Source organism: Triturus cristatus, chromosome 2_1, assembly GCF_964204655.1.
Source record: "Triturus cristatus chromosome 2_1, aTriCri1.1, whole genome shotgun sequence".
NCBI classification, from domain to species: domain Eukaryota; kingdom Metazoa; phylum Chordata; class Amphibia; order Caudata; family Salamandridae; genus Triturus; species Triturus cristatus.
The window spans coordinates 289,962,592-289,982,814 of record NC_140581.1 but is presented as its reverse complement, the minus strand read 5'-3'; the positions used below and the strand labels follow the sequence as shown (position 1 = coordinate 289,982,814).

General features: G+C 46.7%; 1 protein-coding gene across 4 annotated transcripts in view; it reads left to right on the top strand.

The window, feature by feature from the left end:
• The window catches only part of RICTOR (RPTOR independent companion of MTOR complex 2), a 1,453,900-nt gene that overhangs the window by 305,552 nt on the left and 1,128,125 nt on the right, over positions 1-20,223 (top strand). For all 4 annotated transcript variants that reach the window (XM_085631131.1, XM_085631133.1, XM_085631132.1 and 1 more), the window contains exons 18-20: positions 3,613-3,714; positions 5,035-5,081; positions 19,941-20,076. In XM_085631131.1, coding sequence (XP_085487257.1) covers positions 3,613-3,714; positions 5,035-5,081; positions 19,941-20,076 — 285 coding nt within the window. The remainder of the gene's footprint in view (positions 1-3,612; positions 3,715-5,034; positions 5,082-19,940; positions 20,077-20,223) is intronic.

Sequence of the window (20,223 nt, the reverse complement as noted above, 5' to 3'; positions counted from 1 at the left end):
TGATTTCTGTAGGGTTTCCTTCGGGATTCAAGGCTGTAGGGGGCCAAGGTCCAAAGTACCACCAACAGTTACTCTTTACCTGCCCTGGGGCGTCACGCCTGTGTGCAGAGGTGGTGGTCGGGTTGGTAGCTGTGTGTGCTACGCTAGTGAAAAGAATGGGGGCCACCTAGAAACAAGCTGTGAAGGGGGACAAGTCAAGGAGCTCCCAATGGGAGGCTCAGGTCGCAAATATCCTGGGAATAAAGAGGCACTGTCTGTTCGTCGATACCTTGGCTGGGGCACTCAGGTGCAAAGTGGAAAGGTCGACTGGGCTCTGCGTCTTGGGGCCTTGCGGTTGTTGGTCTTGCCAGTTGAGGCTGCAAAATCAGGGCAGCTTGGCCACTCTGGAGGTGGGTCTCTGCGGTTCTGACGTCCCCCAGCGGCTGCTAGGTCTCGGGGTGGTGGGAGTCCGGATTGGACTCACGGTTCTTTTTGCTTCGAGGTGTCCTCTACTCCGGGAATTGGCCCTTTGCAGCTTTGGTTGGTCCTGGTGTTCTCTCCCTCGGTTGGGCGACAGATCTGACTTTCAGAGCACAGGTACATACTCCCGGGCGGCAGCTGCATCAGGCTGATTAGGGAGCTGCAACTCAGTGAACTGGACTTGGCTTCTTCAGTACCTGGAGGGGAGTAGCTTCTCTACTCCCAGAGATATTGCTGGCAGTCTCCCGGAATTCTTGGAAGCTGCTCAGCTGCAGGACTAGTCGATGGTCATGATTGTTTTCGACTGGTGCAGGGCATGCAGGGTGTTTGCATCAAAAGTCCACAGCAAGTCTACGGTTCTTGTTTGTCTTGCGGCTCTTCTTTGTCCTCTAATTCTGGATACATCTAATCTGGAATTCCTGGTGTCTGGGGGGGCCATCTAAATTCTCAATTTACGAGCGTTAAGGGAAGTGAAAGGTAATAGCCAATAGTCTACTTACCTTTAGGGTGACTACACCCTTTATATGACCACTTCCTGTGGGAAGTAGGCATTACCGTTGACCCAGAGAGCCCAATTCCGCCAAAACCAAGACAGTAAATTTCTAATTTTGATTTCACATCCGGTAGCCCACCTTATGGGTGGAACTAGCCTGAGGGGAAAACAAGCCTTCTGACTAACTAACTTTCCTGCCAGTCATGGTGCCAAATGGGCCCGGACGGCATTTTCCCTGACTGGGGAAGCCTTGGGTCACATATCAAAGGTGGCAGAGGCATTTGAATTCTCTGGCCTTGATATACAGATCACTTAAGACACCCTGCTTGGAGGAGGTGATAACACCTGCAGTCGGAGCAGGCATTGTTTCTGCTCTTAGAGAGCCTGCTCTTCAGGGGGTCAGAAAATGGTATGTAGTGGCTGGCTAGTCTACACCATTCAGCCAGTACACTAGTAGTCAGTAGTTTTTCAGGGATCACCTCTTATGAGCCCTCTGGGTGCCTTAATTAACAAATCCATCACTGGCATCAATGTAGGTTTATTAATACGAGATGTTTGTTTCAGTGAAGCCATCATGTGACTGGGGAACTTAGAAATACCAATGTCCTGCACATATTCTCTAAATGGCATCCCTGCTCAGTTGTAATATCTAAGAATTGACTTAGACATCACAATGGCAAATCTGCTCATGCAGATATACCCACACATGTAGTACAGTGCACACTGCATTAGGGCTGTAAGGCATGCTGTAGGGTGGCTTGCTTATACTTCATGCCCAGTCTATAGGCATGCCACATAGGAAGTGTGCCATGTTGTGTCTTCACTCTTCTCTATATCATGACACGCAGCCTGCAATCTCAGTTTTCATGTTGGTCCTGAGGAGTCCCTTTAGGGAAGGCACAAAACATGCTGCTGCCCTTGGGTACCCTCTTTAACCTCTTTCCCCTAGGTAACATGGGTACCATTTACTAGGGACTTACAGAGGGAGCCAATTGGAGGAACAATTGGACAGTTTTGGGGAAAGAGAACTGGAACTGTAAAGCAGGAACCCAGTGCACTTCTGTCAAAATTGCTTCAGATACCAGGCAAAGAGTGGGGGTGACCATGTCGAAAGGGGGCACTTTCCTCCATTCGATTGCTTGCTTCTCCACAGATCAATAAACATTTTGGAAGGTTTTGCAGGCCTATTGCACGAGTCAGCTATGCAATGAAATGAAAGAGATTAGTCATTTTCTGCATCACCAAATACCTGGGCGCCTTTATACCTGCAGTTCAGGACATCATTTGCTACTTGTTTCATCTCCAAAAGTCTGACCTACACTTCAAAGCAGCTTACTTCAAAGCCATGGATACATATATGCAAAATGGAGAAAAGTACTCTGTTCCGCATTCCAGATGTTAAGGCTTAATGGAAGACCTCAAAAGGGTAACCTCTCCCAGTGTTCCCCCTGCTCCAGCATGGAACCTTAACATTGCAGTCAGAGACTAATGAGGCTCCCTTCCGAGCCCTTCCCTTCCAGTACCTTTCCTGGCCATAATCTCACTTAGGCATATTAGTGAGTTAAAGACCCACACACTCTAAGAACATTTCATTCAGGTTCGCAAAGATAACGTAGTAGTCAGAACTTGCCCTTAGTTCCTCCCTGAAGTGGTTTGCCCTTTTTGTCTCATTTAGACCATAGAGCTCCCAGTCTTCTACTCTAAACCACACTATGTCTCAAAGAGAGTCCTACATACCTTAGATGTAAAACATGCTTTTCCAGCCTTTTCCAAAGTCATATAAGGGCCACTCTATATCCAAAGTCAGCATTGCCAGAAGAATAGTCAGATGTATCCTAATCTGTAATCACAAAGCTCAAAGAGGGCCCCCTTCACAGCCAAGGTGTACTCTACCTAGAAGAAGGCAGCCACCATGACTTTCTTGGAAAGTATCCCCCTTTCTCTGACATATGTAAAGCTGCCACTTGGTCTACCCCATACGCCTTCACTATACATTATTGTGTGGATATTTTAGCCAGGAAATAGGCTTTAGTTGACTAGACAGTCTTAAGGACCTGATGTCATACATCTGCATCACCCACACACTAGTCATTGCTTGTAAGGAGGTACTGCTTTACAGTCTATGCAGAGCATCCGTATCTACATCAATACATGCTATAAACTGAAAATGTTACCCTGCATGTATCTGTTCATTACATATAGTGGTGTAGATTAACGTGCGCCCAACCTCCTTCCTGAAAGTATGTGCTCTGATCACACATCTCTTTCTTTACTAAATACTTTTTTTTTGTTGCTATCTTCATGAGCACCATTCTGTGTTTTCTCACCACTCCATACTACTCTCACCCACTGTGCCGAAAACAATCTAACATGGAGTTTGGTCCCATGCGTGTTGCCAGGTAAGGAATGACTCACCCTATACCTTGTGACTCAAGGAACTTCTTTGAAGAAAAACAACTTGAAAACATCCAAGCCTAATAATAGATGACAGGAGTATGCTGAACATGTGTATCTACACACTACATACAGATGCTTGCAAGGTAAGTAACATTCCCCTTTCCTTTTTAGTTTTTTGTTATGAAGACTGGATCTAAACATGAAAGTAGGATTTTCTACGTAACTACTGCTGTGCAAAAAATATGTTCTTTATCTTGTGACAGGACACAGAAGAAGCCCTTGTGACAAATCTAAGAGATTGCCAAGTCCTCAACCATAAGGAAAATCTGCAATGGAATTGGAATCTTATAGGGACCATACTTAAGGTCAGATTTGAAACCTCAAAAAACGTACTGAATGACTAAAATTCTGAAAAGTAGGCAGTTGAATAATTGGTAGATTTGCTTATGACTGTTAAAATGAAATTCCTACATACTGAAATGCGTGTTAAATGTGAAATTGGTACCTCAGAGCTTAATATAGAGACAAATCGTTACATTGCGATTAAATATGTTCCTCCAAACTGGATGGTTATATAATATTGGGGGAAAACCAAAGAAGTGTGCATTCTCGGATTGTAATGTGATCTGTGAATCTAAAGAAATCCCTTGAGGGATTCACGTCTTTACCTTTTTTCCTCTTTCCATTTGAATACTATCCCCAAATTATGGGTAGTGCCTGTCTTTGCTGAGGATTCATGAACTGCTTCTCAAAGTTGAAAAACAAATGGTGTCCTGCCTGTGCCATACTTCTGAAACTTTGATACATTGAACCTGTATGGTACAAGCATAAAATCTGCCTTGCTTTGTTGGTCACTTGTAGCATGTTGGTAGCCAAAGATAAGAAAGAAGAATATCTCACTGGTTCACACATAAATAATTTTTAGTTTGTAAAACACTGAATTACCTGAAGGTTTCCTGGTGTCCCAGAAAGTTATCAATTTGACCTTGATATCGATGGTAAAATTATTCTGCCGTAGATCTCTGAAAAATATATCGACATGCTAAAAATAAATCTCTCCAACTATACCCTTCAATCTGGAGCATCATTCTTGCACGTAATCCGTCCTACCTACAGTTAAAAAAAGAACGGGAAGTGCAACTCTTCCAGAGAAACCTCATCCAAATTTAAAATAGATCATTTTAGCTCCCATCACAATCTGGGCCCAAAACCTAAGGACTATCTACCTCTTCCTCATTTAAAATAGATCATTTTAGCTCCCATCACAATCTGGGCCCAAAACCTAAGGACTATCTACCTCTTCCTCATTTCACTTGATTTACAAAATCTCAACTGTTTCTTAACAACCTCCATATGCATCACTCTGTTGGACACTGGCCAGGTTTCTTTTGTATACCCAAAAATACACCCATTGTACAAATACTTATTCAACCTTTGATACCCATATGGGAAGGTGGTACTCTCCTCGGACAATGTTTGATTTCTAGTACCTGATATGAAAAAGATATTCTTGTTATCTTGCTAGAAAGGTCTCTTGCAGAAATGTACATTGTATTATGTATGTACTCTTATCTGTTCACTTGGTATGTATAACTCCAACCTAAGATAGCCAGACTTTCTAATGAAACGTTTAAGCTGCAGTCTATTAAATCGGTGTCCTATTCTTGTTTTTTTTTTTATTTTAGTGGCCAAATGTAAATCTAAAGAACTACAAAGATGAACAACTTCAAAGGTAATGTACGTTTTCAGTATTGAGACTTTTATTTGTGATCTTGCCACAAACATTGACAGGCATATTCAGAGGTGCCAGTAGCCAAGTATATTTCTCCTCGCAAATCAATTAAATAGATAAAACCTCTAACATGTTATGTATGCATTTGTAATAGCACTGACCTTCATTGCCATGCTTTCACAGCGCATTCTCTATTTGAGTGCCCTATTGTGCTTATCTAGAAAAATCAACCTGAAGGAACCAATTTGTGATATTGTATGTTGTTTTGATAGTGTTTGCTTATGCGTGGTTAATACTTTGTTTAGTGTCTGGTTTTCAAAGTTGTTTGGTTGATTGAGTGCAAGAGTAAAGTAAGTTTAAGAGGACTTTGTGCAAGAGTAAAATGAGTTTGATCTTGTAAAAACATTTGTGGTGTTTTTATGTATGGTTGGGTTTACCAAAGGACTTTTTTTTTTCCTTCCTAGTAGCAGTCAGTTTTCCATTCCTTGGCTTGAGCATTGTATCTTCTGCTTATGCATCATAAGCCAGATCTGTTTTGTGAATTCTTTTCATGAGCATCCAAGACAATCAGAGATAACTAGGCATAATCTGGGATGGTTAATTTAATTTATCACCTACTTTCTGGGACTGCAATGTACTCCAGTTGAATAACTACGCACTCTTATTCAAAACTTTACTGTGTGATGATGATTGCCTAATGGTGGTTGTGGGAAAGTGCCATCTTTCTTGCATGGTATGCCCCCACTTTTTGCTGAATTGCTGAATGTACTTTGACTTAGTGTGCCCTGGACTCCTGACAATCAGGTGCCCAGGGCCTATGTTCCTTCCCTAAATGGTACCCTAGGTACCCAGGGCCTTGTGACCAGGGAAGGCCTCTAAGGGCTGCAGCACTTATTGTGCCCCCCTTAGAGGCCCTGTACCCTAACACAAACACACTGCCCTTGCAGGCTGAGTGTCTGGGTACAAGACAAAACAAAGAGTCGACATAGCACACATCCCTGTGTGCCATGCCCTCAACCTACACTGCCCTGGCATACATCAGCCACCCCTCTAGCTGGGTGCCCTATGCCAGGGGTGTGGGCACAGGAGCATGGTCCATTCCTGGGCACTGTAAGTGCAGTGCTGCCATTTAAGAGTACATGGTGCTGAGAGGTCGTCAAACACGAACTCCGCAGCACCACAATGACAACACTGAAGACTGAGAAGTTTGGTATCAAACTTCTCAGCACATTAAACCCACACTGATGCCAGTGTGGGATTTAATGTACAAAGCACTACAGAGGGCATCTTAGAGATGCCCCCTGAAGCCTAACCTACAATCCACGTGTGGTCGGCTACCTAGGCTGCCACACAGCAGACATGTTGCTGGACCCCTGGGCCTGCAACAATGCTCATCCTGGGCGAGGTGCTAGGTCTCCTCCCCCAGGATGGACAGGGGGAAGCTTCAAAGGCATGCTGCCTCTGTGAGCTTCTCCAGGCCACTTGCTTTACCCAGCAAGCTGGCCCCCAACGGTTTTAACCCCCACTCTGGTGGGAAGACTGGCTGGAAACCCCAAATAAGGACAGAGGATGTGCCAGCCTGCCAACCCCACCCCTCAGGTGGGGGAGGCGAGGTGAAGCACATCTACGGGCTCTCGCCATCTTGAAGATGGGAGGTCCTGCCCAATCAGGACTAGGCTACTACCCCCCTCCCACAGGAGAGTGGCAGGATAGGGGGTGTACCCACCCCGGGCAGGGACCCATTGGTCCGTGCCCTTTACCTACCTGTAACACCCCTAAATCTAGTATTTAGAGGCACCCTGAACCTTCCTTCTCCCAGATTCCAAACAAGCAAAGAAGAGCAAGAAGAAAGAAGACCTGCCTTGCAGCTGCTAAGAAGAGGAAGACACCAACTGCTTTGGCCCCAGCCCTACCGGCCTGTCAACCCCTGAACCTGCTCCTGCTACATCCCGGCGCCTCTTGTGGCCAGCAACCTCACAAACCCCGGAGGACCTGGCTGCCTTGGGACTCTGAGCATCTGGGACTCCCATGAGCAGTGGCTCTGCTCAAAGCAGGTTCTAACCCCTGGCATCAGCCCGGAACCGCGAACCCTGCGCACTCTGCACCCGCCAAGCCTGGCCTGTGCCGGAGTGAACAAAGACCCGAGGATGTCCCCCCGGCGACTATGACCCCGAATCCGGCACCCAAGGACTCACCTCGACGCCTGCAGCCTCAGAACCAGGTACCCCCCCAACCGCGATCAACAGAGGGTAAGATTTCCTGACATCAAAAGGCACCCCTGCCCCCGGCGCCCTGCGGCCCCCTGTGCCCATCTCCTGGGTACCTACCTATCCTCCAACTACCCAACTTAACTCTCGAAGTGGTGGTGGCTCCTGAAGAATCTTCGTCCCCGAGCTTGCAGCCTTTGTTCATCCTGGAGCTTTCCCATTGAAATCCATTGAGCGCGCGAAGGCTCAAAAGAACCCTGCACCCAGCCCCCCGAGTGGCCCTGGCAGTGTAACCTCTGCTCCTACCTACTTCCCCAATTGCCCTGGGCAAATGACCAGGAGCCCAGCTCCCACAGCCGCGTGGCCTGCTAGTCAGCAGCCACCAACCAAGGCCCCCCTGCCTCCCACAGGATAACATTGGGCCTAACTCACTCTGCACCCGGCTGCCCCAGTGCCGCTGAGGGTGTAACAACTGTACTTACCTGACCCTGGGAGACCCCTGAGTCTGTGCCCAGAACCTTAACTCTGCCACTCGAGTACTTACCCAAAAGCCGATAACCCAATTTTCCTCCATAGGGTAACATTGACTGGTTTCTTCTGAAATTTCTTCTAAGTGTGGAGTTTCTAAAACTTAAAATATTCACCTAAAATCAACCGAGTAACGAAAACGAAAATACTCACCTGTTATTAGGAGAGATCCCAGAGCTGAATCTTGGTGCCCAGCACTGACCCTGAAAAGTACTCGCAACCGTACTTACCATTAACCCAATTTTCTTCCATAGGAAATCATGGACTGTTTTTCTGTGAAATTTCTTCTAAGTGTCGATTTTTGCAAACTACAAATATTCTTTAAAAATCGTACCAACTGTGAAAATGTAACTGCTTACCTGTTTTAGATAGAGGTCCCAGTACTGAGCCTAGGAGCCCAGTACTGGATTACAAACGTAACAAGAACATACTATACCTGTAACTTGAATTTTCTCCCATAGGGAATCATTGACTGTTTTTCTATGAAATTTCTTCTAAGTGTCAACTTTTAAAATACCAAAATATTGGCTAAATATCACAACAGTAACTAAGTCGACTTTACTCACTTGTTTCCAAGAACTGTCCCAGGACTGAATCTAGGATCCAGTCCTGGAGTTAGAAAAGTAATCCTGAAAGTAATCTATTGCAAATAACTTAAAACTCCCATTGAGCTCAATGTACTATTGTGTTTGAAATTGTGTTGTCTATTGCAACAACCTGTAACTATTACCTACAAAAGTCAATTGTATATTGCAAAAGTATATAACTAAAGCATCTCATTCTGAGAAAGTATATTTTAATACCTATTGTTGGTTCTAAAATAAAACAACCATATATTTTTATATACAAACCATTGGCCTAGAGTTCAGTTCTTAAGTGTGTGAGACCATTTGCTGACTGAGTGTGTACAACAAATGCTTTACACTGTCCTCTGATACTGCCTTACTGCTCGACCAAGCACCCACTTTAGAGAGTAAGGTTATATCTAACTTTAACCTCTGCCAAACCTCTGGGGACTGTGGACTCTGTACACACTGTACCTATTTGGGAACAGCATATACAGAGCCGCTTTCTCACAGTGGTGTATTTTTTTTTTTTTTAATCGGTCTGTTTCTAGCTGTTTTGTCTACTGTGTTCTAGATGACTATTTGTAGCTGAGATTGATACAATGGAATGTGATTCTGTTAAAATTCTGATCCAAGTTCTTATAAAGTATTTCGAAGGTTTGTTGTTTTCACATAGTAAGGGCTAGCTATAACATACTTTTCTGATACAGATTAATAATAGTGATTCCTCACCTTTTAAATATTCCCCAGGCGTCCGACTGGATCCAGAAACATTTCAGCAGTAAGTCTGCATGGCGGTATGTGCTCTGTGTGACTCTGCACAGATGCAGTTTCGCTCCTTAAATGACATGCGGACCCTCTGTAGGCGCCACTCCGCAGAATGATGGAAGTTCCTTTCTTTCTGTGCCACCAGACACTGACCTGGAGCTTCCTCTTGTCTTTTTTGATATCATCTTTTACCTCAAAATAATTGCAAAACAGTGTTCATGGGAAATGTCCGGACCCTCCTAGCCCACCACGAGGAGGCATGTGGCTCCAGTTCTGACTCCATCGCATGCACCAAGTGTAGAAAGCTGGCTCCGCGTATGGTATTGCAACTAGGTGGTTATACCATTCACAGAGCCCCCTTAGCGCCCCTAAATCTAGTATTTATGGGAAGCCCCTGGCACCAAAGAATCTGAATCGACTCACTCAAGAAGGGGGACACCGAAAAGCCACAAGAATCGAGAAACTCAACTGACTTGGCGCCAAACCTGCCGGCCTGTCTGCTGTCCCCGACTATTGGGACAAAGACAACTTGTCCTACAGCTGTACAGCCTCCAAAAGCCTGAAAGGGCTGCCAGCTCTTCGCAAAACAGCTAGCATTTCACTTGGAGTATCGGAACTACTTCCCAGCATCATGCAGGCACCAAAATCACAAGTTCTGTGTAGGAAAGTGTGTTTCTGTTGCCGTAATCCCCCCACTTTTTGCCACATTTCTGATGCACTTTAACAGTGTGTGCCCTAGGTCCCTGCCAATCAGGTAACCAGGGCCTGTATTCTTTCCCTAACCTGTAACATTGTTTCCACAATTGTCACAACTGGCATACCTGTAAGCCCCTTGTAAGGGGTACCTATGGAACCACTGGCATGGTAGCCAGGGAACGGCTTCTGAGAGGGGCAGCATGTATTAACCTCTTCTGTGCCCATGACGAGATAGTCTCGTCATGGAGCACGGTCGCGCTGTGCCCATGACGAGACTATCTCGTCATGCACCCCACCCACTAATGTAACGCCCGGCACAGGAGGGGGAAAGGGCGTGGCACAGAAGGGGTTAAGCCACCCTTCAAGGTTTCTCACCACAAAAATTCACCCTTGCCATTGCAGTCTGCGTGTTGTGGTGCAGCTAAAAGTGAGAAGTCGACATAGCACACATCCTTGTGTGCCACGCATGCCCAACACTGCATGAGGCCTAGGTAAGTCACCCTTAGGGCAGGGCGCCCTGTACCTCATGTGAGAACTATCTGCATGAGCAAAGTGGTTCCTGTAATATCTAAGCTCATTCTTGGATATTATAATTGAATGTATGATCTTAGAACGATAGCCATTAGGCCAACGGCTCCGATAACGACCGCATTAGTTGGAACCTGGTATTTCCATGCCAGTTTTTAGTATGAAGTTCAAATGCATGCTCGCATGTAGTGAGCTTAAAAGACGACAAAAACAAAAAATGCATTAATTCGCATTTTTTTCCATGCATCATGTTCTAAATAATTCTTTTTTAATTGAACATTTTACTTACTTTCACTTTGGTTCAATCTTTTTTGTGTGTAATGTCGCTTGCTGCTTTGGTGGTATGGTAAAAGTTCAAAGGCCAATCTCCTTTCTTCCGTTGTACGTCTTGGGTTCACCCTCATCGGTTCTGCCTGCCAGAGCAGGGCGTGTCATGGCTGTCATTATTGAGTTGGCGAGTCTACTATGTTGCAAGCGCTGTTAAAATTGTTCACCTCCACAGGACAGTCTTCACTTCATTACTTAGCTGTCCCTGAGTATTGGAATGCGCAGTCTGCTCCTGATTTTTGGGTGCCACTGCGCCTCAGAGTTGGATGGTGCCATTTCTTTATTGTGAGAGGACACTGCGCAATTGCGCACTCTCACCCACCCTTAGACCTAAACCTCCCCCTCACACCCTTATCCCTAATACGGCCTGCATTACCATTATATCTAAAACAGCCCTTAGCCCCAAGTCCTCCCTTCACTCCCTTAGCCCTAAACCGCCCCCCACGCCCTAAAACTGACGTTCAGATGCCAATCGTGAAAGTAAAAGATTCGGCATAAAGACAGGCTTAGAAACGTCGCTGTTGTGATGCCGATTTCGGTCTAAAGGCTATTCGTAAGGAAGCATCCATGAAAAAGGACGTTTGCGATTATAAGTGCAACAATGTCACAAAAGGGTTCTATAGCGGAGTAATGTGCACCCATGATACTACTCCAAAAACGCTGAACTCACAAAAAATATTAGGATGTATTCTATTATATGGTGCTGGTGCATGGAAGATCCAGGGCATATGTCTTATAAAGACGAGAACCCTCACTCACCCAAAGGTGACATGCTTCATCATTGGATTCCCTCTTGCACACTGTGACTGCGAGGTTCACAGTGTGGGCTACAACTCTCCTATAAGAAGAGGAGCGTGAGGTGATTTGTTTTTAAATCATCCAATGGAAACTGCGGAGTGAGGGGCAGAGTGCAAGTGAAGTGAAAAGGTGTGTTAAAACTAGCTCATGGGAGACAAAATGTACTTTTATTAGTGTGTCTGATGGTTATGACTAAAAAAGCTTAGTAAATAGGGGTATGGATGTTCCCTATTAGAGTAAGTTCAACATGTTTCTGCTTAGATGACCTGTCGGTTCATGGCATTCATCTGGGCCCACTTCTTGTCACTCTGCTATCCAAGTGTTAAAATCATATTTAACAAGGAAATGCCATACTTATTTATAATGGCATCCGTCAATGTGGTACCAGCTGCAGTATGGTGCACAATCACTATGGTACTATTAATGTACCACCTCCTTCCTGAAGTCCTTTACTGATAAGATATTCAGTATCTGATTTACTGAAGTCTGTTTTCTCTCAGTGTGGACCGAAGGGCATCTCTCTCAGGGGGAAGCCTTCTGTCACATCTCAAAGGCGGCAGAGGCCTTTGAAGGCTCCTGTTATGATATGCTGATTACTTAGCCAGCCTGCTTGGAGGTAACAACACCTCCAGCCGGGGTAGGTATTGTGTCTGCCCTCAGAGAGGACGGACTCTCACCTGCAGGGGGACAGAATCCTGTCTGTGGCGGAAGGCTGGTGTACACTAGTAGTCAGTAGGCTTTCAGGGAGCTCCTCTAAGGTGCTCTCTGGGTGCACTGGAATCAGTGTGGGTTTATTAATACGAAATGTTTGGTACCAAACATCTCTAGTTTCAGTGACCCATCATGCAGCTAGGGGAACTCATAATTACCCGTGTCCAGCACATGTAATTAAAATGACTTCCCTGTTTACTTGTAATATTGAAGAATCGACTTAGACATCACAGGGTCATATCTCTTCATGCAGATATCTTCACACGTGTAGTATAGTGCACCCTGCCTTAGGGCTGTAAGGTCTGCTGTAGGCGTGACTTACCTATTCCACATGCAGTGTTCGCAGGCATGGCACACAGGAGGTGTGCCAAGACGTGTATTCACTTTTCTCTGCACCATGTCACGCAGCCTGCAAGGGCAGTTTGCACAAGTGTGTTGAGGGGTACCTTAGGGTGGCATAATATATGCTGCAGCCTTTAGGGGCCTTCTTTAGTAACCTATGCCCTAGGTACCTGTGGTACCATTTACTGGGGACTTGCAGTGGTGCTAAAGGTCTTGCCAATTGGGGCATCCATTTTAGGGAAAGAGATCTGGTACTCGAACCCCAATAGCAGGAACCCAGTGCACTTCTGCCAAAATTGTGTCTAATTCCGAGCAAGAAGTGGTGGTGACCTTGTCAAAACTGCAACAGGCATCCTTTCACATGCTCATGAAGCACTATTTTCTGGTTTGTCCGGTTCGCTGAGGGGGCAGCTTAGTCCTGCAGGACTTTCTCGTTTGAGTTCATCAACAGACCCACCTCCACGTGGGTACTGCATTGGTATTTATTGAAAAGATGATAAATCTGTGGCTAGAAGTCCATCAGAAGAACAAGTTACTTACTCAGTCAAAGCTCTTCCTGGTAGAGACTGTTATCTAGTGGCAGACTCCTCACCAACCCTTCCATCCTTCCGGTTCTGTGGTTCTCTTCGATCCATTAATATGATCCCAAGTCTAGGAATTGGCACACTGTCCACATCAATTTTGTTTCTGATGGATACATCTGCCAGTGGATTCCTCACCTTGTGAATATCCCCTGCGCCAGCATTCCACGGAACTTTTCTTCCCCAGCACTCCACGTCGATATGGGCAACGTCATAATGCATCGGCTCCGCTCGCGACTCCGTATGACGTCACCGGAGCCATAAGAGGCCCACGTCGGCGTGATGCCGTCAGTTCCCTTTTTTCCGCGCCGTCGACGCGCAACGGTTTTTTCCAGTACTCTCCTGATACTTGGTAGTTGTAAGGTGTTACTGTTGTTAAATCTGTAATATCTTCGACGAGGAAGTCGGTCTTTAAGCCCTGTAGGGAATGTGGCGGCCACATGTCGATGACGAACCCGCATGAGGACTGCTTGTGGAGCCTTTCGTCGGACCACGATGTTGAAGATTGTGCATGCTGCAGGAGGATGAATCCTAAGGCGTTGAAGGAAAGGAAGGCGAAGCTGTTTATGGCAAAGATCGGTAAGGAGAAGAGAGGGAGAAAGAAGGAGAAGTCGAGGCCGGAGTCGTCGACTTCGAGGTCGTCGAAGTCAAGGAAACATCACAAGAAAAGAAAACATTCTTCACGACCTCGGTCTTCGAAGAGCAGGAAGTCGAGGTCGGCTTCGCCCCGGCGACATCGAAGTAAGGACTTGTCACCTTCTCCTTCTAAGTCTCCGGGTGGATCTCCTTCGCCGAAGCGGGCTCCAGCGCGTTCACCGGCGCAGTCCCTGGCGCCGTCACCGGCTTCGTCTCCGGTTCCAGTGGAGTCGCCTGTTTCGGATGGTGAACAGGCCCAAAGGGTATTGGAGGAAGGAAGGTATAGGGCAGAGGTAGAGGAAGGTGAGGTTGACACATCCTCTGATGAATTTGAGGGAATACAAGAGGCTAGTGGCCTGGATACGACCCCGGAGTGGGAGCACACCTCATCAAGATCCTCTCCACCGCAAGAGCTGGCACCCTACCATACGGTTATTAAAAAGGCCGCAGAACTGTAAGATTTACAGTTACCCTCAGTAGAGTATAAGTCGAACTTGCTGACGGAGGTGCTACACTCTCCAACTTCCACGTCAGAGCCTTTACTGCCTTTTAATGAGGCCATCTTGGAACCTGTTTTGGAGGTATGGCGGAAACCACTTTCTTCTCCGGCGGTTTCCAGACAGGTAGCGAGAAGATACAGGGTGGCGCCTGGGGATCCGGATTTTCTATCTACACACCCGTCTCCAGAGAGCCTAGTTGTGCAGGCTTCCTGCTCAAAGCACGCTTCGGGGGCTTTCCCTCCGTCTCCGCGCAGGTAGGGAGTCCAAAAAGGTGGACCAGGCGGCTAAAAAGACTTTCTCTTCAGGAAGTATGGCACTAAAGTCTTCCAATGCCACGTGCTTGCTGGGTCGTTACGTGCATGCCTTGATGGACTCAATGAAGTCTTTAGCCCCTAAGCTGTCTGAGGGCGATAAGACGTCCTTCTTGGAGGTAGTTGCAGACACTCAGGCCGCTGCGAGACAGGTAATCCAATCAGGGCTATATACGGCAGATTCTGTGGCGAGGATAATGGGCTCATCCATAGCCACAAGAAGGCAGGCATGGCTTCGTTCGTCTGGTTTGTCCGCAGATGTTCAGGCCACTTTAGTGGATTTGCCGTTTGATGGGCAGAAATTGTTTGGAGAGAAGGCAGACTCTGCCCTACAAAGATTTAAAGACAGCAGGTTAACGGCTAAGTCTTTGGGTCTGCAAGCTCCTGCTAAGGGTTCTGGTTTTAAGAAGTTTAGAGGATTTGGAAGATCATCCTTTTGCTCCTTCCGACAGCCTCAGCAGCAACAGCAGCAGCAGCAACAGCAGAATCCCCTCTATAGATCCTATAGAGGGAGACAAAGGGGTCGGAGAGGTTCTGGACGCAACCCCTCTTCTTCTTCCTCCTCCTCTGCTCCCAATGAGGCTTCAGGGAAGCAGCCCTAGATCCCCCATCCCGGATCATGTAAGACCTGTGGGGGGTCGGGTGTCCTACTTTCTACGGGGTTGGAAATCTGTTACGACAGATCTTTGGGTTTTGAACCTCGTAGAGACTGGGTACGCCCTTCCCTTTCGGGAGTTTCCTCCCCCTTACCCTCCTTGCCAAGGTTACTGCTCGGAAGACCATCTGCTTCTCCTGCAGAAAGAGGTTCTAGCTTTGCTTCAAAAGGGTGCAATAGAGGTGGTTCCGGAGCAGGAAAGGGGTCAGGGATGCTACTCCCGGTATTTCCTGATTCCCAAAAAGGACGGCAGATTACGTCCGATACTGGACCTCAGAATCTTGAACTTTTACCTAAAACAGGAGAAATTCAAGATGCTGACCCTTGCGCAGGTTCTTCAAGCGTTGCAGCAAGGAGACTGGATGGTGTCGCTCGACTTGCAGGATGCATACTTTCATGTCCCAATCCTGAAGTCGCACAGGAAGTATCTCCGTTTTACGGTTGGGTCGCAACACTACCAGTTTGCGGTCCTCCCGTTTGGTCTTACTACCGCACCTCGAGTCTTCACAAAGGTGATGGCAGTGGTGGCTGCTCATCTCAGGAGGTCGGGAATTCCAGTTTTCCCCTACCTTGACGACTGGCTTCTGAAGGCAGAGTCCCCAGAGATGGTGCAGCGTCATCTGCAGGTAACATCTCAGCTGTTATTCGACTTGGGATTTTCGATCAATGTGCCCAAATCTCACCTGGTGCCCTCTCAACGCAACCTGTTCATAGGGGCGGTACTGGACACTACTGTGTCGAGCATTTCCTCCTCCACAAAGAATTCTCGACATTCAGGAGATGATCCCTTTATTCCACAATGGAGCGGTTGTTCCAGTTCTGAAGGTCCTTCGCCTGCTCGGTCTGTTCGCTTCCTGCATTCTGTTGGTCAACCATGCACGCTGGCACATGAGGGCGCTCCAGTGGTGCCTCCGCAAGCAGTGGTATCAGCACAATGGGGATCTCGGGGAGTTGATCAGGGTCTCCAGAGAAACTGCAGCGGATCTATCTTGGTGGAGTGTGGAGGGCAATCTGTCGCAAGGAAAAAGCCCTTCCATCTGACTCCGTCGGTGGCCACAGTGATAACAGATGCCTCCACCCTAGGGTGGGGTGCTCATCTGGGGGATCTGGAGATCAAGGGTCTTTGGTTTCCAGAGGAAAGGTTGCTTCACATCAACCTTCTGGAATTGCGGGCGATTAGTTTGGCGCTCAAGGCCTTCCTCCCTTCCCTTCGCGGTCAGTCTGTTCAAGTCCTGACGGACAACACTACCGCGATGTGGTCTGTCAACAAGCAGGGAGGAGTGGAGTCTCTTTGTCTATGCAGAGAGGCCTTACGTCTTTAAGGTGGTCTTTCTTGTAGCCATAACCTCGGCAAGGAGGGTGAGTGGATTTGGATTTGGATTTGGATTTGGATTTATAGAGCGCATAGCTACCCTTGGGCATCCCAGCGCTGAGAGGACTTAGTTTATTCCCCGTGGGGTCGGAGCAGGGAAATGTTTAGGGGAAGAGCCAGGTTTTTAATTTTTTCCGGAAAGCCAGTAAATTCTGCTCACTCCTCATGGGTAATGGGAGGGAGTTCCATAGTTTAGGCGCGTTATAGGCGAACCTGCGGCCACCCGATCTTGCCTTTTTTATTCTCGGGATGGATGCCAGTACAAGTGAATCAGATCTTAGTTGACGACTAGCTTTGTGGGGTTTCATCAAGGAACGGAGTATTGGGGGGCCTTTATCTTGCAGAATTTTGTGCGATATGCAGAGCGTTTTGAATGTGATGCGCTCTTTTACTGGGAGCCAATGTAGGCTCTTGAGGGCAGGTTTCGCCGAATTCCGTGCTTTAGTTCCCGTGAGGACTCTAGCTGCGGCGTTTTGGGCGACCTGGAGTCTTTGAGTGACTGATGCAGGGGCTCCCAAGTATAGGATGTTACCATAATCAAGTCTTGAGTTGACCAGTCCCTGCATCAGTAGCTTCCTGGAATGGAAAGGGATCAGGTGGAGGATCTTACGGGCCATACGGATTAGGCCGAAGCAGGTCCCTGATGTTTTCCTGGCCTGGGTTTTGAAGTTAAGGTCCTGGTCAAGCCAGATGCCTAGACTTTTGACTTCTATTTTGGGAGTAGGGTAGGTGCCCATGCAGGCAGGCCAGGAAAGGTTGACGGGTAATTTATGTTGATTGCCCAGTAGGAGGATTTCGGACTTGTCGCCGTTAAGCTTGAGTCTAGAGTCCAACATCCATTGTGAGATCTCTTCTAGGCAACTGGCCAAGCTTCCTAGGCTAGAGTCGGAGTGGTTAATGGACACGACCAACTGGGTGTCGTCAGCGTACATCACTGACTTGACACCAAAGGGAGTGATGATGTCTTCGAGAGGTGCCATATAGACATTAAAAAGTGTGGGGCTAAGGGAGGAGCCCTGAGGGACCCCACACTGCATCGGTAAGGGTTTGGACGTGGAAAAGCCGTCTGAAACCTGGAATGATCTTCCCTCGAGGAAGGATTTAATCCATGCGAGGGCCGAATCAGTGATTCCCAGTTGGCTCAGCCGGTGGACCAAGATGGAGTGGTCCACCGTGTCGAAGGCGGCACTTAGATCGAGGAGGATCACTGCCACTGATCCTCCTGCGTCTAAGATGGCTCTCGCCTCTTCGACAACTGCGAGCAAGGCGGTGTCGGTGCCTTGACCCGGTCTAAAGCCGGTCTGGGAGTCGCGTAGTAGGTGATTGGACTCCAGAAAGGAGGATAGCTGTTTGCTAGTGAGCTTCAAGCTCTTAGTTCTAAACCCCCTTTTCTTACATTAAATGCTGAGAGGATGGTTCTCAGGACCAGGGCTGGTTTCCTGCCACAAGTTGTTACTCAGTTTCTTTTGGGGCAGCCTATTACTCTCCCTGTTTTTTATCCACCTCCTCATCCCTTCAAGGAGGAGGAAAGACTCCATCGCCTGGATCCAAAGAGGGCTGTGAGTTTTTATCTGGACAGGACTAAAGACTTTTGTCTAGATGATCAACTTTTCATTGGCTATGTTGGTCATTCAAAAGGAAGAGCAGTGCACAAGCGCACTTTGTCGAGATGGATTATTCTTGCCATCAAGATCTGCTACGCCCTGGCTGGTAAGACCCCTCCTGAGGGTATTAGAGCTCATTCGACTAGAGCGAAATTGTCTACATCTGCTTTGGCCCGGGGTGTTCCTGTGGCAGATATTTGTAAAGCCGCGACTTGGGCCTCCCTCCATACTTTCGCAAAGCATTATTGCTTGGACTCGGAGATGAGGAGGGAGGGCCACTGTGCGCGCTCTGTGTTGCAAGACTTTCTGGTGTAGGAAGGTGGACGTCCTCCTCCGTGAGTGGGGACTGCTGTGGGAATCTATTCATAAGGTGAGGAATCCACTGGCAGATGTATCGATCAGAAGAACAAGTTACTTACCTTCGGTAACGCTTTTTCTGGTGGATACAGTATCTGCCTGTGGATTCCTCACTGGCCCACCCGCCTCCCCGTTGTCCACCTTTGTATACCATGAAATAGGTCTTGTTGATATGTTTTTTACATTTTCTTGTACATTTGTCGGAAATGCTTGTTTATTTAGCATTCCTTTCCTTTGTATACTATGCATATGTGTTGGTATATTGTATACTGTGTATACTTTGAGTCTGTCGTTGGTCTACCTGTTCGCCTCGAAGGCACGGAAAAAATGGGTGGAACTGACGTCATCACGCCGACGTGGGCCTCTTATGGTTACGGTGACGTCATATGGAGTCGCGAGCGGAGCCGATGCATTATGACATTGCCCATGTCGACGTGGAGTGCTGGGGAAGAAAAGTTCCGTGGAATGCTGGCGCAGGGGATATTCACAAGGTGAGGAATCCACAGGCAGATACTGTATCCACCACAAAAAGCGTTACCGAAGGTAAGTAACTTGTTCTTTAGGGCTCTGTGTCCGGGGGCACTGAGAATCTCAAAAGCAGGTGACATTAGCATGTCGGAGTGGCACCCCTATAAACTCCACATGTCATTAGCAGAACTGCATCAGTGTCGAGCTGCACGCGCCACCTTTCAATGGGCATAGGTACTGCTAAAAAGTTTCAGAATCTGTTCTAATGCCTGGGAAATTTTTTACATGTGAGGAATTTGCTGCTGAAGTCTCTACCTGAAACTGTGTTACCAAAGGTAAGTAACTGGTTCATCAATACAATTTCCAATTACTGTTTAACTCCGTGAAGTTACCTTCAGGCAAAAAAATTCTCTTTTCGTTACAAGCATTTGTTGTTTTTTCTTTCTCCTAGGCCCTAGTGTTGGCATAAGCTAAAGTTGTGCCTTTGTACACTTTGTTTCTGTTACTTTCTTTGGGTGTCCTAGCCGTGCATTCCATTCTTGCCGCTTGTCGCTTTATTGTATGCAAGGGTCTCATGTTTTCCTGTGGTTTCAGAAGGAATATTGACATCCTGAAAATCTGAATGTTATTCTTTCACGTTAGAGATGTGTCAAGTTTATACTACACTTGTATGGGAACTATGATTACTTGTATTAGTTGCTCATCTATGTATGTAACCTTCACCGTTTTTTTCTTTTATGCCAAAAGTTTTCTTTTTTACAAGTTTGAAAAATGCTTAGTTTCCTTTTGTTTGAGTAAATGTAGGTGATTGTGTGTTTTTTTTTTTTCTGTTTTTTTTTCTTTTTCTTGTGGCTTGGATTATAAGAATTTGCTGGTGTTAATGTAATTCTTTTCTTCCTATTAGATTTGTACGTCGATTGCTGTATTTTTACAAGCCCAGCAGTAAACTGTACGGGAGCCTTGAATTGGATTACTCCATGTCTAAGCAGCTTACTGTCGTAGGATGTCAGTTTACAGAGTTTCTTTTAGAGTCAGAGGAGGTAGGACATTTACAGCCTTGAATATTGTATGACCAAAATAATGATTTTGTTCTCCTAAAACATGGTCCGTTTATTATATTTTAATATTTTCAATGTAGAAGAGCATTGCAGTTAGCTTGTGATATTGCCTTTCATGTTTAAGAAAAA